General features: G+C 44.0%; 1 protein-coding gene across 1 annotated transcript in view; it reads right to left on the bottom strand.

Annotated features, from left to right (window-relative positions):
- Positions 1-16,505, bottom strand: part of TCERG1L (transcription elongation regulator 1 like) — a 228,811-nt gene that overhangs the window by 50,221 nt on the left and 162,085 nt on the right. The window contains exons 6-7 of the mRNA XM_019555453.1: positions 12,883-12,977; positions 9,504-9,592 (exon numbers count right to left, since the gene is read on the bottom strand). Of these exons, the coding sequence (XP_019410998.1) occupies positions 9,504-9,592; positions 12,883-12,977 (184 nt within the window). The remainder of the gene's footprint in view (positions 1-9,503; positions 9,593-12,882; positions 12,978-16,505) is intronic.

Genomic DNA, 16,505 nt, shown 5'->3' with positions numbered 1-16,505 from the left:
ACCCCCCCCCCCCGCCCCCCGTGTTGTAACATATAGACGTGACAGGAGTTTTGCTTTCAAGAATTTGGGGTATAGTTTCCCCCAAACTCCTGCACTGATCTTTTTTAAACTTAGCAGGCTTTGTGGCCTCGGCATAGGCTACCATCCCTGACGTTTTTACCTTCCTACATTGTAATGCCTAGACGTGACATGAGTTCTGCTTTCAAGAATTTGGGGTGCAGTTCCCCCCAACCCCGTGCCCTGATTATCTTGAAACCTGGCAGACTTTATGCTCTCTGCAGAATCTATCATCCCTGAACATTTCATCCAAATTGGATGAAAACCAACAAATTTTAGATATTTTATTGATTCCCCATTATACCCTAGGGCCGGGTCTATGAGACAGCTCCGAGGTGGCTCCGAAGCGCTTCTGGAAGCCTAACGAGGCCAGCACTCCAATCCAGACATGCTGCTTTGGACCCTGAAGCATCCAAAGCTTTTCCAGATTCAAAGCTCTGTCCGAAGCCTTACACATCCCTAGTTACTGGGGAGGTAGGGCCTGAGTCCCTCTGCAGGCACTATCGTGAGCAATTGCTCCACTCCTGGGGAATGCTAGTCGGGCTGTTAAGAGTGCTCCCTTCCCTTTCCCTGTCCTTCCCTTACAGGAGAGATGTCTCAGTGCTGGATCTCTGTGGGAGCATCACTTAGATCCCATTTGAGATGCAAGTGGGACAGTGAGGTTCTTATGCTCCCACCCTCCCCCATACTTCCTTATCTGGAGAGACACTTCAGCCCTGTGTCCCTGATGACCTGGCTCTGTGTTCCCAAGATTCCCCTGATGACACTCAGCCAGGCCCAGAGGGATGAACTTTTCCAGTTCTCCCAGGGGGGCCCCGGGCAATATGTTGTGTTCCTGCTGCTGTAGATGGTCCCTCAGGAGCATCTCAACAGCTGGGGAAGGTCATCTGCTGCAATGCCACACTGGGGAACTCCAGGTTGCCACTCAATATGAGATAGCACCTTGATTGCTACCTGTGGCATTGGTATGATGTGCTGACATCCCCAGAAGAGTTCACAATCATCACTGCTATTGATATGCAGCTCAGCCCATGACCTAACTCAGAGAGAATTTTCCCAGACACCAGCTGCCATGGACTGCCTTTGGCTTTCCAGCACCATTCTTCATCTGAGAGTACTCTGGAAGGAAAGGAGGGAGGGAGGACTGGGGATTTTTAAGATAGGGTGAATTTCCTGCTGTACAGCAACTGCACCCTGAACTCAGGGTGCTCTCTGCCAACCGGGGTCTGTGGCAATGGCAACTGGGGAGAGGCAGCATGCACCCACAGTTGTCACTGTTTCTTACACTTTGTCTTTGGAGCTCAGTAAATGTTGTAAGTGCCATCCCTACCATTTTTGTAGGGGGAGGTGGTTCCATACAACTGCTCTGGGCAGATGCACTAAGACTCACTTCTCCCAGGAGGTCAGCTTGGCCCTGAGACATAGGGCAGGGAGGTGTGAAAAAGACAGATTTATGTTCCCATTGAATGAGACTTGAGCTGATAAGCAGCCAAGGCCAGGGGGGAAGGAACTTGCTGCCTTGGCTGTGTTCCAACATGGTAGGGCTGGGGTGAAGCAAGTGATTCAGCACTACTCTGCTGAATGCTGTAGGACAGAAATCTTTTGAGAAATTAGAGGCCTGGGACTATGTACTGTGAACATCAAGGGTAGGATGATTCACCATACCCCCATGTCTTACCATTCCCTCACCCCCTACCACAACCCTAACCCCTTTCTGGTCTTCTTAGTCAAAATGACATGAGAGGGCTGTGACTGTGATGATAGCCTGTAGTGGCTGCAATTCCCCCTGCTCCTTTTTTCTTTTCCCATACTTATCCCTCCAAAGGGCTCCCCATTTCCCCTGGGACATTGGTACCTATCATGGCTGTGTGGAGTGGGTGTGAACTGTACCATCCAAGGCTGCATGGCATCCTTGCTTGGAGCCTGAGTCATCATGAGAAGTTGGGGGAGGACTGGCCATGACTCATGAAGGTCGGACTGGTAGTGGGGGACTGGTACATGCTCGGAGCCTTTGGGAGGGGGGCAGTGAGGTGTCAGCAGAATGAGTCCAGGACAGGTGTGGGCCCTTTGTGTGGGAAACAGTGTCCCAGGACCTGTCACCTTTGTGGTGTCAAGAAAGGGGGAAATCCATGAAGTAGATGACACATGCTCAGACTCCCCGTTTCCCAGTGTCCATGGCACTAGAACTCTCTTCCTGTATGCCAGGCTGGGTGCTCTTGGTTAGGGGCAAGACCATCTCCTCAGAGCACATTTCCAGCTGCAGCTGCACCTGCACCTTCACTTCCAATGATGCAGCAACCAGCAGCAATGTGCCAGACTCCTCAGGGCTGGCTCCAGCAGCTGTGCTCTTGCCTTGTGGGCCCTGTATTGCAGTGCCCTTTCTGGAGCTGGTGATGTATTTCTTCTTTGCCCCACATGGTGATGTGTTCTCTTATTTTCCTGTACTCCCACTTGTGTACCCAGGTTTGTCAGATGGAGGATGACTGGGGTAAGTCATCCATAGTCCATCGGAATGCCCATGGGGATGTGTGAAAGTCTGGCTGCGGGGTGGGGTAGGGGGTTGGAGGGGGTGGCAGGAAAGCTGGAAGTATGGATGACCCATAAGAGTGTAGGTCCTGGTACATGCCTCTCCTTCACTCTTCAGCTGGGTGTGGCCCCTGCTCCAGAGTCACCAGGGTTTTGCTGGTCAGGCCACCCACACAACCTTGAACTTTCCAGAGGCTTATAGTAGACACCATAAGATTTTGACAAAGCCCTTTGGACTGGGCAGGAAATTTCCATTGACTTCTAGCTGCAACACAGAAAGAACTAGCCACATCAGACCTGCTGTAGAGGTTTCCAAAGGCATTTGCCTGCCTGTCCTGGCTTGCATGTTCAGTGACCTCCCACAACCTATTATACTGGGACTCTGTAGTTGCAGGCCAAAAAATCCTTGCAGCACACCAGGTGCTCATGTGCTATGTACCTGCTGGCAGTGCCCAAGACAGAGAGGTAACAGGGCTGCCTCCATGAAGATCCAGTTCTGATGTTCTGCCACTTGTTACCCCAGCCCAGCTGAAGCAAGTCTTCTGCATCAGCTTCTACAGGTTTCCCTCGCTTTCTACAGTACATGCATTCCTGGAAAACTGTTCATAACTCAAACTTGCATAAAGGGAACCCAGTGTATAAGGTAACAAATAGGGTTATGTTCCTATGGAGGTGAGGGAGGGAGTAGGGCTAGGGCTAGGGAAGAGGAAGGCGGAGGGGTGCAGCACAGCCTACTGGCTGTAGGCAGGGAGCAATGGGCACTCTGGGGGCTACAGCAGGGAGCAAAGTGGAGGGAAGTGGGTGCTGCTGCCACCGACCCCAAGTCAGTGTGGCCCAGACCCCCACCGGGAAGAGCCCAATGCCTCTGCCAGCCCCAGCCCACAGCAGCAGCCTGTCCTCATCCCACGCACAGATCTGGGGACACACACCTTTTGAGAAGAGCCTGGAGCAGCCCCCCAGCCCACAGCCCTCGCAGGGTGTGTGTAGCAGCAGGAGCCACATCCCCCTCTTCTGCACCCTTCACCCACTTACAGTTTGCTTTGATTTGCTTCCTGCTGCAGCCCCAGGAACAGCTGATGCCACCTGCCTGAAGTCATTGGTCTGCGCCGCACCCCTCCTCCTGCCCCTTCCACTACAGACTTACCTTGCATATAACAAATTTACCTTGCATATAACAAATTTTGGGTGTAAAAAGGGTGATCGCATAAGAATTAAGTCACATATACAAAACCCACATAAATGGAGGGAAAGCTGTATTGGGGGGTGGGGGGCATGCTGGAGCCTGGGTGGCAGGGTGCCTGGCTTTGGGGCTGCCTGGGAAGATGTGCCAGGGCCCAGGGCCTGTTAGCAGTGGGTTCTCCTAGGTTCTGTGTCAGGTCTTTGGGGTGATTCATGATGGGTAGGGGGGACATGGATGCCCTGGTGTTAGGGCTGGTGCAGGAACAGAGACCCCTTCCTCCCTTGCCTGGCTAGGGGTCACAGCTGGCCAGAAGAAGGATGCAGGGCTGGGGACAGAGGCTTTGCTGACTCTTGTCAATGACAGCTCAAAGGTGGGACCCACCCGGTGCATGTGCAGAGCAGATGAGCTCTGGATGAAGCTAGAGCAACCCCTTGTGAAGCCTCATGGGTTGCTGGCAGAATGCAACCTGCCTTGATTTGCAATGGGATTTGGTACATATTTAATAAAGCACTCTAACCTACAGCACTTTAGTCTCATTCTATATCCATCCAGGGTTAACTTAGAGCAGGAGCCACTATTTTTAAAGTGCTCTATCTGCCATGACAGTCTGTTCAGTTACAGTTGTAGAGCACTTTCTGTGCACTTATCCTGTGATAAGTGTAATGTCTGTACTTAGCCTTTGATACTATCAGAGGTCAGTCAAAATGGGGCTCCCCTTCCTTTTGACTTTCCCCTTTTTATCTTCCTTCTCTTACTGGTTCTTATCTCTCTATTGATTATTTCACCCTTTACTGGCCCTCAATCCCAAAACTTTGTGTCCTATTTTAGGCCTTGCAAACACTTCCTATATTTGAACAGTGTGAACAATTCCACCAAAATCAATGGATGTACTCAGTGTTAAAGTTAAGCATATATGTAAACCTTTGTAGGATCAAGCCTTTTGTAGCTTCTACTCTTTTTTTATATTTATAGAATATCCCCCCTGGACAAGCTAGTGGAAAGATAAAATAGGAATACAAAAATAAGTGGCCTTAGGGGATATATAAAGTGACATAACAGGTCTTTTATAGCTCTGATTGATAGAGTATCTACAGTTAAGTAAATCAGCAGGATATTTTTGTGATAATGCAGTCCTGAAGTAGCTAATATTGACCTTTAACTTATCATTAGGTTTCATCATTATGATAGATGAGGCCAGTTCATAACTCTCACAGGTATTTATTAATGCAACCTATATGAAGACAAAGGGAGAAAATCATGAATGACTAAAATCCAGAATCTTTTTGGGGGTAGGTTATTTTTGTAGCCCTAAGACATATCCCATGTATTTTGTATGGTTATATGGGTCCTGAATTTAAAAGAGAATTGATCAGGTGCAACAGAATTTAGTGCCAGAATGTTCATGTTCAGCTTCCATTTAAAAAAGGAAGTTATTAGATTTAGCAAGCCTGCCCCAGTTCTTTGACTTGTACAGTGATAAAAGTCTACTTCATAACCAGTTTAAGTAACTAGCTAGTTTCTGGTTCTTTTTTTCTTTTCTTTTTTTTTTTGGTCAGAGTGCAAAGCGATCAGAGTACACTAAGAAATCTCTGGTCTTAAAAATTTCTAACACTTGGGACTATAAGAGCTGTAAACTGCCAAATATAAGCCAGATATAAGCTGATGTACTGTCTTCTGCCTTAATCTATACACATATTCAATGAAACAAGCATTCTGAGAAGTATGAACTCAGTTATCACAAGGGGATGCCAATTCTCAACAATATGGTTTGTGGGTATTTCTTACACGTTCTCTAATATGTATTATGCATATATTTACCAAAAATACATATTTAATTTTGAAAAACTGTTCAATTTTGATTGTAGTAAGGAAGAGCTACTATTATGTAAAATATATTTAAATACAACCTATTGCATGAAAAACACATTCATGGCACGCCATATATTTTATGTATCTTCCTGACAAACATATATTCACTACTGGTCCTATAAAATGCAACAAGTAGCTTATTTTATTTCTTTGACAGATGCCTGCCAAAGAGGACTCCAATTTTTTTTTGACTCAAGAATGCAGGATTGGTCTTGGACTGATCTGAATTCCATTACCTTTTGCACTATGTGCTGAATGTCCTACAAAACTAAGAGGGGCTGGCAGTACAGTAACAACTGAAACTCACCTTTTGGTTTGTTTTAAGTGGCACAACCTCCAGCCCCACTCAGATTTCCTGTTTCTGCTCCAGTATGACACCCCAGCATATGCCTAGTGATGTCACATCAACCACGGAATCCCGCAGAAGCATGGAGCCAACCTACGGGTGGAGAGGGGTTGATGTAAATTCAGGCTTTGATTGAATTTATTAATTACTTAGCTACTTGGCATGGCTTTGCAAATCTACTTTCAAAACATCATGTTATATCCCAAAGGATGTAAATTATAATAGAAGCACCCTATAGTCATGCTCCATGTTCCAACATAATTTGTGGTACAACTTGGCTGTTGTCACAACAGAGCAAGAAACAACAACAGTATAGGTCACAGTAAGACCTGAAAAAAGAGGAAGATTGAAATATCCTTACTCACTGATTATTGACTGTCTTACAAAAGAATTCGGCTAAAAAACTGGGAGTTTTAGAAAAGATTCACTCATTATGAGTAAGGTATCCCAAATCCGGACTGAGGAGAGGTGTGATTTCAATTGATGTACTGAATGCCCCTTTAACCATTCAGCATATATTGCTAAAGATGATGAAATGTTGTAAATCTCATAATTGATTACAAGCCCTACTGTACAAGAATGGACCAATAGGGGAATATCTAAGTGTTTAATGGTTCCAGTTCCTTAGGGTGCACTATTTTCATGTGATTCAAGATGTCATGAAGAGAAACAACTATTAGGGTACAAAAAGATATCATCTTTGTGGAGGAATCAGCTTTGCCAGGACGTGTCCTGGCACAGCTGATTTGATAGATGAGCAGACAGGTGTTGCCTGGGGCTGTTGTCCCACAGGGAGCACCTCCTTGGGGCAGCTGAAAAGCACAGGCAGCTCCAGGCTGCCCACTCTCTCATGCCATAAACAAACAGACATCCATTGTGAAAAGGCATGAGAAACTATTACTAGGAATTGAAGCACTCACACTTTTGGCCATTTTTGGAGCAACAAGTGGCAAGGACATCTGTTCACTTAGGTTTTATGGCAGCACAAGAAAGATATCTGCACGCTTAGATATCTAAACATATACAAGTTTCCATCAATTTATGCAGTACATGCGTTCCTGCAGAATGGCACATAAATCAAATTGGCAAAAAGCGAACCCACTGTCCCCACTGACCTCTGCTTCTGGGCTGCACTGTGCCCTGGTTCAGGCAGCCGGCGTTGGCGGCTCCCGGGGCTGCTCCAGCATGAGCTGGGGTGAGTGCGGGCAAGTGAAGCCACAGGCAATGCGAAGCACAACACTCGCCCCAGCCCCAGCTGCAGCAGCCCCCGGAGTAGCCAGCTCCAGCTGCCTGCAGCCGCTGAGCGGCACCGTGCTTCACCTGTCCCCTGACACCTGGGCTCCACTTGTCCCCACTCACCTCTGCTCCTGGGCTGCGCCGTGCCCTGGTGCAGGCAGCTGGTCTTGGTTGCTCTTGGGCCTGCATAGCCAGGGCTGAGGTGAGTGCTGCACCCTGCACTGCCTGGTGCTCTGCTTGTGCGCACTCACCCCAGCCCATGCTGGAGTGGTCCTAGAAGCAGCCAACACCAGCTGCCTGCACCAGGGCGCAGTGCAGCCCAGGAGCAGGGGTGAGTGTGGACAAGTGGAGCCCAGGTGCAGAGGGACTGGCGGAGACCGGTGTAGCTCAGAGGCTGCAGGCAGCTGCCACCAGCTGTTCCCAGATCCACTTCAGCTGGGGCTGGGGTGAGTGAGGCCATGGCCCTTTTCTCTCCCTCCACACACTTACCTGCTTGGGCACGGGGGGTGGAGGGGGAAGGGGCATTTATGCTGATCGCATAAGAGCAAATTTACCTTGCGTATAATGAATTATGGGTCTATAGGCTCATTGCATAAGAGCAAATTCGCATATAAAGAACCCACATAAATCAAGGGAAACCTGTATTGCCAAAATTAGTGATAACATAAGGATGTATTTATATCACGGTTGGACTGCAATCACACAGTATAATAAAAAATGATAGATATTTACACAGGTCATTTTGGCCAGAGATCCTATAAATTTCAACAAACTAGTGAAAAAGCACAATAAATACTTAAGCCACTATGGAAATTTACCCATATGGATAAAGAACACAAGGAACTCACATCCAGCAGATCAGGATAGAAAGCAGGATAGATACATCGATCCAAATAAAGGTTTTCATTATGCAGAATATATTGATCCAAGTTATAATTTGGCCAGGAAGGTAAAGTCACAATATTTTAAATAAGCTCACATATATGGTGTAAAATCTAGAAAAACCCAGTACAACAACAATTTTCCTTAACCTCCACAGAAACATATCAGAGATCAGGATGATCAAGTCCTAAACACTAAGAAGACATGGGTTCTGGACCCTCCTGCCAGCTTGTGCTCACTAGACTTTTGTGCCTTTTATCCAAAAACCATTCAATGAAAAATGACAAAATAAAATAAAATAACTGAGACCAGGAGCTGCAACTCAGGTCTTCCTCTGTCCCAGGCCAGTGCCCTCCTCACCAGTCTATAAATCACCTGGCCTCAGACCTACCCTCATGGCTGCTAACTGGGTCAGCTTCAGCAGAAGACAGTGTTTTTGGCCTTGACTTGTCCATGGCCTGGCAATTAAGGCACTTTTCTGGGAAGTGGGAAAAGGTTTGGAAGGCTCCCACCCCAAGTGCCTTAACCGCTATGCTATTAGGTGAGTGGGCACTCTTCCTAGGTTATTTATATGGCTCCCCTCAGAAATCATTTTGAGCTTTCCCTCAGTGTGAGTTGGATCCATGTGTGATGCCACTGAATAGGGGTTCCCCGCTGAAGGAACTAGAGAGGCATTTGTGTTTTTTTCTGGGTGGATTAGAGGTATTGAAGGCTGCTCCTTTTCAAAACGGAATTGCTATGCATCGATGAAGGTGTATTTGGGTTGGTCTCTGATGGTGCAGGAGACTGCCCCCAGTGCATCTTCCTAAATGGATTTGAGTTACAGTTTAGGCAGGATATGCAGTTTCTGTGGTACCTTATGCACAAAGACTTCAAGACAGATTGAGATTTGAACCCAAGAATGTACTTTGTAGCAATTAAATTTTCTTTTCAGGTCATACAGACACTAACCTCATCTGACCTTCTACTGATTTCTTCTAGTGAAATCTAACAAGATCAGAGTTCAGATAGTGATGCTGAAGGTCAGTACAGCAGTACTTGATACAATACTAGCAGCCTAACATAACACTGGCATTAGAAAAACAATCAGTAACATTCTGCGGGAATTGATTTCTAGCTGAGTTAGAAATTGCTATCAGGAGCCTACTCCACCTACCTTATAAATCTTTGGTAGCTGTCTCATACTGTGCATGTGGCTATATCTTTTTTTGTTGTTGTTGCAATTATGTGGGTAATGACATAAAGCTACAATGCCACTGCTTAAAAGAAAATAGTGAAGTGTTATCCAACATCCAGAATATTATTTCTTTTTCTAAAACATACTAATAAAATAAACAAAACACTAATGCAGATTTGACAGAACAATTATATTGATGAATGATTATTATTAGGCTTGAATGTGCTTACCATGGTGATCCTGGAACAGGAGTAGATGCCACAGGCTTGTTGCCATTGGATGTTCTATCATCTTCATTTACTAGTTTTAAAGAATGATCCTTGACATAGAAATAGACAAAGATTAGTCAGCAATTGAAACTGATACCCAAGAGTGCCACTAAAATACACATGACTTCATTTTAACTGGAAGTGGATTAGACAAATCATGGTTGGTCCATTTGGTTGAATGTGACCAACAGTCTACACCTAAGCCAGCTTAGGTAAACTGAAAAAGAACATAACCACTGCCTTATTTAGATTATTGTGTATAGAAAACTAGAGAAGTAAAGATGCTTTTGTATGTAGTACCGATAATGGTGCATTTGGGATTCTTCATACAATTTTGTCCATGTCACCACATTATCAGAAAAAAAAAAATGGGCTGTGAGACTTGAAAAGTTCATAATCAGGGAGGGATTTAGCATCTGAAAAGTCACCAGAATAACAAAATAAGTTAAATGCAGACCCAAAGCAAACTTGTACTTCCAGAAATGCATGAGGAAAAGTAGAATGGATAATGTTGCTTGAATGTTACATCGACTACAAAACACTTCTGCAAGTACTGGAAGTGAAAAGTCTGTAAGAGGCAACCTGAATGGTATGTTGCTGAAACTGCTCGCGGTAAGGACTGCGTGCAGTGAGGTGGGCAAAAGGTGCTTTGCATAAGTTAATAATGGTTCTGTCACCCTTAGATGCTTACATGCAGGCAATTTCACATCACTCTGCAAATGAATGATACTGTCAAAACTGTCTCTTCTCTAGCTTCCATCAGCTATGTTACCTACTCTGAAACCATGTATATGTATGTGTGTGTGTGTGTGTGTGTGTGTGTGTGTGCGTGCGCGTGCGTGTATGCATATTCGATAATGTTTCTGATACTAACAAACCCTGCACTGATGTATTTTTGATTTATTTGGAAATACAGCTCATTCCCACAGGCAAATTCATAAACATCCCTTTATCTGGTACTCTGGAATCTACAGGTAGCAAGTGTTTAAACAGATAAGAAAAGCAATTTATCTTCCCCTTTCACTCATAATTTTCCTTCTGAGGATATTTCCTAAATCTCCAACTATAGATTATTATAAAGCTCTGTTCATCCACCTCATCTCAGCAGCCATCCAAGTGATAGCCATAGCACAGAAATGGGCAACCTTGCCAAATCAGGGAGAATGGACAGAGAGAATATGGCACATATTCACCATGGAAAAGGTATGGATTTTTATGCCACCTGGTTGCCATACTATAAATAGCTAATGCAAGAGGGTCATAAAAGAAAAGGAGCACAGTTATACTGCTATGTGGAGATACAAGTCTTTTAAAAATGAAAAGCCACCCTGCTTCTGAGTAAAACCTAACAGATAGTTGAGGTTGAGGGAAGTCACTGAAACATTTATATGGATAATCATAGTTTGCACCCCCAAATGTGTTACAACATTCTTTATATATGTTTTTGATATGGTTATGTGGTTGTGTTAATAAAAAATAAAGGAAAAAAGGAAAATCTATTTATAATGGTAGCTTAAAGAAATGAATGGAAAAGAGGTAGGAGGGATAATAACAGCTGAACACAGCATTAATGCTTAAAAGAAAATCATACGATTAAAAAATAATAAGCAAGTACACAAAGCTGGTCATCTTCCAAATATTTTACAAATGCTAAGCGCTCAATAATACTTTTGAGACCTAGTGCATCCCTAGAGATAGGGGCAGATGCAGAGCCTGAGTGCTGAATGACTGAAACATTATGGCTGCATAAAGTATAATGATGCCAAGGGTGCTGGAAAGTATGGACGGGGGAGACAAGCAAACAAAAATAAGAATGGAACAGTAATGTCTGCTATACCTTTACACAACACTTAGGGTGGTCTCCCTGTAGTTGTGGTGTAAATCTGTGTGTGCATGGGAGGCAGCAGACTGGATGCTCTCTCCATGGTTGTGGTGTAAACAGCACACTGGCTACACATGCCACATTTGGGAAGTGCAGTGTATGCAGATGGCAATGTATTGCATGGCATGCTGCTATAGCAGTACCTGGAGTAGCACTGTCTTCTACTCAAAGGGAACAAGCATATCAACAAGCTGGCATGTTAAGTGCTCTTTTATACTAACTCATAGACACTCATAATTTTGCATTAACTATTATTAATTGTTAATTTTTATAAGATCTGCATCAGGAAAGCAAGCTTTTCTATCAACTTGAAGGGAACTAGGTTCAGGTTTTTTATCCTTTAGAAGACAGTAATGAAAAAAGTATGTATAAAAAGATGTAGCTGGGTTTTTGGTTGTAGCCGTGTTGGTCTAAGGAGATAGTCCCTATGCCTGAAGAAGGGTGATTGCACCTGAAGGCTTGCAAAGAACTTTTTTCCCAACTACTCAGTTGGTCTAATAAAAGATATCACATCTACCCAAAGAATCCTGCCCGTATAAAAAGACTTTACCTATGCTAATAATAATAATGCATGTAAATAATGTTTATGTATGTATATGGATACATGAAAAACATAAAGAGAACATTTGTAATCCATTCATGTCAAATTCGTATCAATATGTAATAACTGTGTGCATGATCTTTAGAAGGGATTAACAGTACATTCATTGAATACACATAGGATTGCAAATGGGAACACAGCAATGGCAATAAAGTGGGACATTAGAAACAAGACCAGGCTCTTATCTCTGAGGGTTTCTGGAGAAGCTATGCACAAACATCTGGAATTTAGGAATCTATAGATATTTGATGGTGGCACTTTGAGGATCCTGATTCTCTAGACCATTTAAACTGCCATATTAAAAGACCAAAAAATCTGGGCTCTATCAAAGTGAAGGCTTCATGTCTCTGACTATTCCTGACTTGAAACAAAGGAGAGAGGGAATGAAAGAGGAAGGAAGTCAGGAAGCCTCCTACAAGACATAAGAATATCCATGGAAATAAATCATTTCTGAATTATGGGCTACTTGTTTCTTCAGTTGTCCATTGGTTGAATTTCAAACACAGATGCAAAACAGTGACACTCATTCTCTTCATTTTTTCCCTCCCCCTCCCCCTTTTTTACGTACAAGCAGATAACAAAATCAGATCAGGAAGAAAGAAGGATGTAGATTGTCTTTTCTGTTACTAAAATAATTAGGAGGCCCACAAATACTACAGCACTGAAGGCTGCATAAAATACCCAGGAAGAGAGATTTGATAGACTGCTCACAAAACACAAAGTATATGGAATAATCCTGTATCAAGAGGAAAAGTTTCAGATCATGCAATAGGCCTTTGCTCACTCTCTAGTTTCTGGTGTTCAATATTATTATAATATCTTTTAAAAGAGAACAAAATCTATACTAAGAAACAGACCTTATTGTCATCATTCTCTGTAGGCTTAGTTTTCTTGTGACTGTGTAAAATCAAGGTCCGTGGACAGGAGGCTCTCTTTGATTCTTTGCCATTATCTGTAATGGAAAAATAATTTAAAAATTCATAATAAATGTACTATCAGTGACCCCCCGAGGTGTCTTGAGGACTTATATCCCTTAGAGCATAAACTCCCTGGTTAGACAAAGCATTACATTATTAAAAATGAGCAAATGTGCTGTTTGGTAGAACTGATTTGTCAAGTCTTCAGGGCCAAACTGCCTTAATATTTTTTTTGCTTGTGGCACTAAGCTAACAGGTTCTGAAGGATCTGCTTATGTCATCTAAGAGAACATGGAGGCATGGGGTGAAATTAGGGACAGAACTGTAAACCTGCAGTGATGGAAAACAAAGCAACTTTATAAGTATTTATGGACTAGCATTGTGCTATGTGCTGATAACCTCCTACCTTAGAATGTCAACCAGGTCAGGAAAGAATGGGATGAGGAAAACCAAAAGAAAACTACATGAAGATCAAAATATTCTCCCCCCTCTACCTCCCTCCTGGCTGAAACTCTCCTGTTTCTTTCTCACTCAATGCTTTATTAAAAGAAGATCTCCCTCTTGCTCCCATTGATACCAATGAAAAAACTCTTCTTGACCTTTTTAGGAACATAGATTGCATAGATTTTCAGGGTTGGAAGGGACCTCAGCAGATCATCGAGTCCGACCTCCTGCCCCGGGCAGGAAAAAGTGCTGAGATCAGACAATCTCAGCCAGGTGTTTGCCCAGGCTCTTCTTAAAGACCCCCAAGGTAGGGGAGAGCACCACCTCTCTAGGAGGCCCATTCCAGGTTCTGGTAACCTGTACCATAAAGAAGTTCTTCTTAAAGTCTAGTATAAATCTGCTGTCTGCCAGTTTGTGGCCATTGTTTCTAGTTACTCCAAGAGGTGTCCTGGTAAACAGAGCATCTCCTATTCCTTCCTGTGCCCCCCGCCCCCCTTGGTCAAATTCATAGACAGCCACCAAATCCCCTCTCAGCTTTCTCTTATGGAGGCTAAAGAGATCTAGGCCCTTCAACCTCTCCTCAAAGGACCTATCCTGCAGGCCTCTAATCTTATGAGTGGCCCTCCTCTGGACCCTCTCAAGGTTATCCACATTCCTCTTGAAGTGCAGCACCCAAAACTGAACACAGTACTCCAACTGATGCCTTACCAGTGCCGCATAAAGGGGAAGTATCATGTCCCTAGACCAGTTTGTGATGCACCTGTTAATGCATGATAGAGTATAGTTAGCTCTATTGATCACTTTGTCGCATTGCCGATCATCTTTGAGTCAACTATGATTCCAAGATCCCTTTGTGCTGCTGCACTGCTTAGAATGTCCTCCCCCAATCTGTATGCGTATTGATAATTCCTTCTCCTCTGCTCTTATCCTTGTTAAACTGCATCCTATTTTGTTCTGCTCACGTTTCTAGCTTGTCCAAATCTGCCTGTATCTGCTCCCTGAGCAGATCATGTATATGTTCTTAACTGCTCAGAGCTCCTCCGAAACAGCAGTCTACAAAGTTGTTGGGTTTGCTGAAATATGAAGTCTAAAGTATACTAAAAATGTCTTAGGAAAATACTAAGGCAAATACTTACAGGACTGATAAAAGCTGTAAATCTGAGGAAGGCAGAGGAAATGGGCATTCAGTTAAACAGTTATTTGAAAGTGGTCCCTTGAAACAGGAGGTTCATAATTAGGTAATCTGACATACCACAGATTTCAGTCTTTTTACTGCCTAGCATCTTATGTAACCAAAATTTGCACAGGTGTAAATCAATTTACACCTGTGTAAAATGATTCCGTATTCAAAGTAAAATGCTACTTTGTATAGGAAATGTCAGAAGACATCAAGGGAAGCCATGCTCCTTTATATATATTTCATGATACGGTAGGCTTCTTTTCTCATTTCCCTTTAATTTTACTGAACGTGGTTAACACTTTTGCATGGGTCAGAAGAGGTTATGATCACAAACTACCATATTTACTAAAATCCAAGACAAGGTTTTTCCTCCCAAACAATATTAAGTACTGTCCTGGGGAAGGTAACAGCTCAGCTCTGGCTTGGCCCTGGGCTTGAAGATGAAGCAGGAGCTGAACTGCTGCCTTCCCAAAGCCAGGGTGGGTTGTATGGAAGGGGAGAGGGCATGTGGCCAGGGGACTGTGGGGAAAACTGCACGGTGAGAGAGGGCATGCAGGGGAGACTTACCTATGCAGCTTGGGGAGAGTGTAGAGGAGACCTGCCCCTGTCCAGCATGCTTGTCCCTCCTGCCCCTCTCCAGCATGTTTCCCTGTGGCCTCCCCCAGCTTACTTTCTGCTCCAGCTGTCCCCTCTAGCCCCAGACCAGTCATTGCTTTTGTCTAAATGGCCAGGGCAGCCACCATGGACTGCTCTGGAGGTGGAGCAGAGCAGCAGAAGGTAAGTGATGGGACAAATGCAGGGGGTTGAGTGGCAGATTGGTGAGGGACAGGACAGATGACAGGGATCAGGCATACGGAGGTAAAGGGCAGGGGGACAGGCAGCAGGTGGGAGCAGGGGGAGGGGGGTAGGCACATGCATGGGTGGGCTAGAGGCATGGGATTCAGATGGCAGGGGACAAGTGGAAAGGTAAGTGGCAGGGAAGGACAGCATCAGATATGGCCAGGGAGTCCAATCTAAGGGGCAGAGGTCTGGTCTCTTGCCCCCTACCACTTCTTTCCTCACTGTAGCAGTGAGAGAAGGGAATGAAGATGACCTTCCATGACTTAGGTTCCATCCATGGAAAACTGTAACAAATGTATACATTTCCACGGATAGAATCTAATTATCAGGGGGTGGGTCCACCTTAAGTCCAAAGGTATCTTGGACTCAGATAAATATGGTATTTGGAGCATGAAAAGAAGAAATTATATGCCTTATGATATTCCAGAGCTTGGACTACATAGATTCATAGATTTTATAGACTTTAGGGCTGGAAGGGACCTCGGGAGATCATCGAGTCCAGCCCCCTGCCCAAAGGGCAAGAAGTCAGCTGGGGTCATAGGATCCCAGCAAGATGATTTAAGGGAACTTCTGGAGTTAAAAGTCTATGAATCTATGTAATAGGTACGATAGTATTAAGTTTAGATGTAATTTCAAACTCTGCAAAGCTCAGGGATATTTATCTATACATTTTATCCTCTGAGCAATTTCCAATCAAACATCATAGTAATAACATGCCAAGCAAAAATTTCCGGCAGTAGACTATATACTGACAAGTGTTACTTAATTTCTGTAGCATACATATCTGAAAATTTTGATCAAAGCAGAACAATTTGTAAAAATGGAACTAGAATGATTCAGAAATATGTCTTCTTGCAAAACTACACTATGGTGCCATAGCTATGTTCAGTAGAAATGATGGCCTATAATCTATATCTACAACAAGTACTTTTTTATATTTACTAATTAAACTATTAATGGATCTAGTAATGAAGTTTTTCTTACTGTCTCAGGTCCTTACTCCCATACACATACATATATATATCTTCATCGGTGACTTGGATGAGGGGGTAAATAGCACCCTGTTCAAATCTGCTGATGACACTAAGATGTGGGGGGA

This window comes from Crocodylus porosus, unplaced genomic scaffold (assembly GCF_001723895.1).
Source record: "Crocodylus porosus isolate Cpor-Errol unplaced genomic scaffold, CroPor_comp1, whole genome shotgun sequence".
NCBI lineage: Eukaryota > Metazoa > Chordata > Crocodylia > Crocodylidae > Crocodylus > Crocodylus porosus.
Note: the sequence above shows the minus strand (reverse complement) of the source record. Positions and strands in the feature narration are given on the sequence as shown.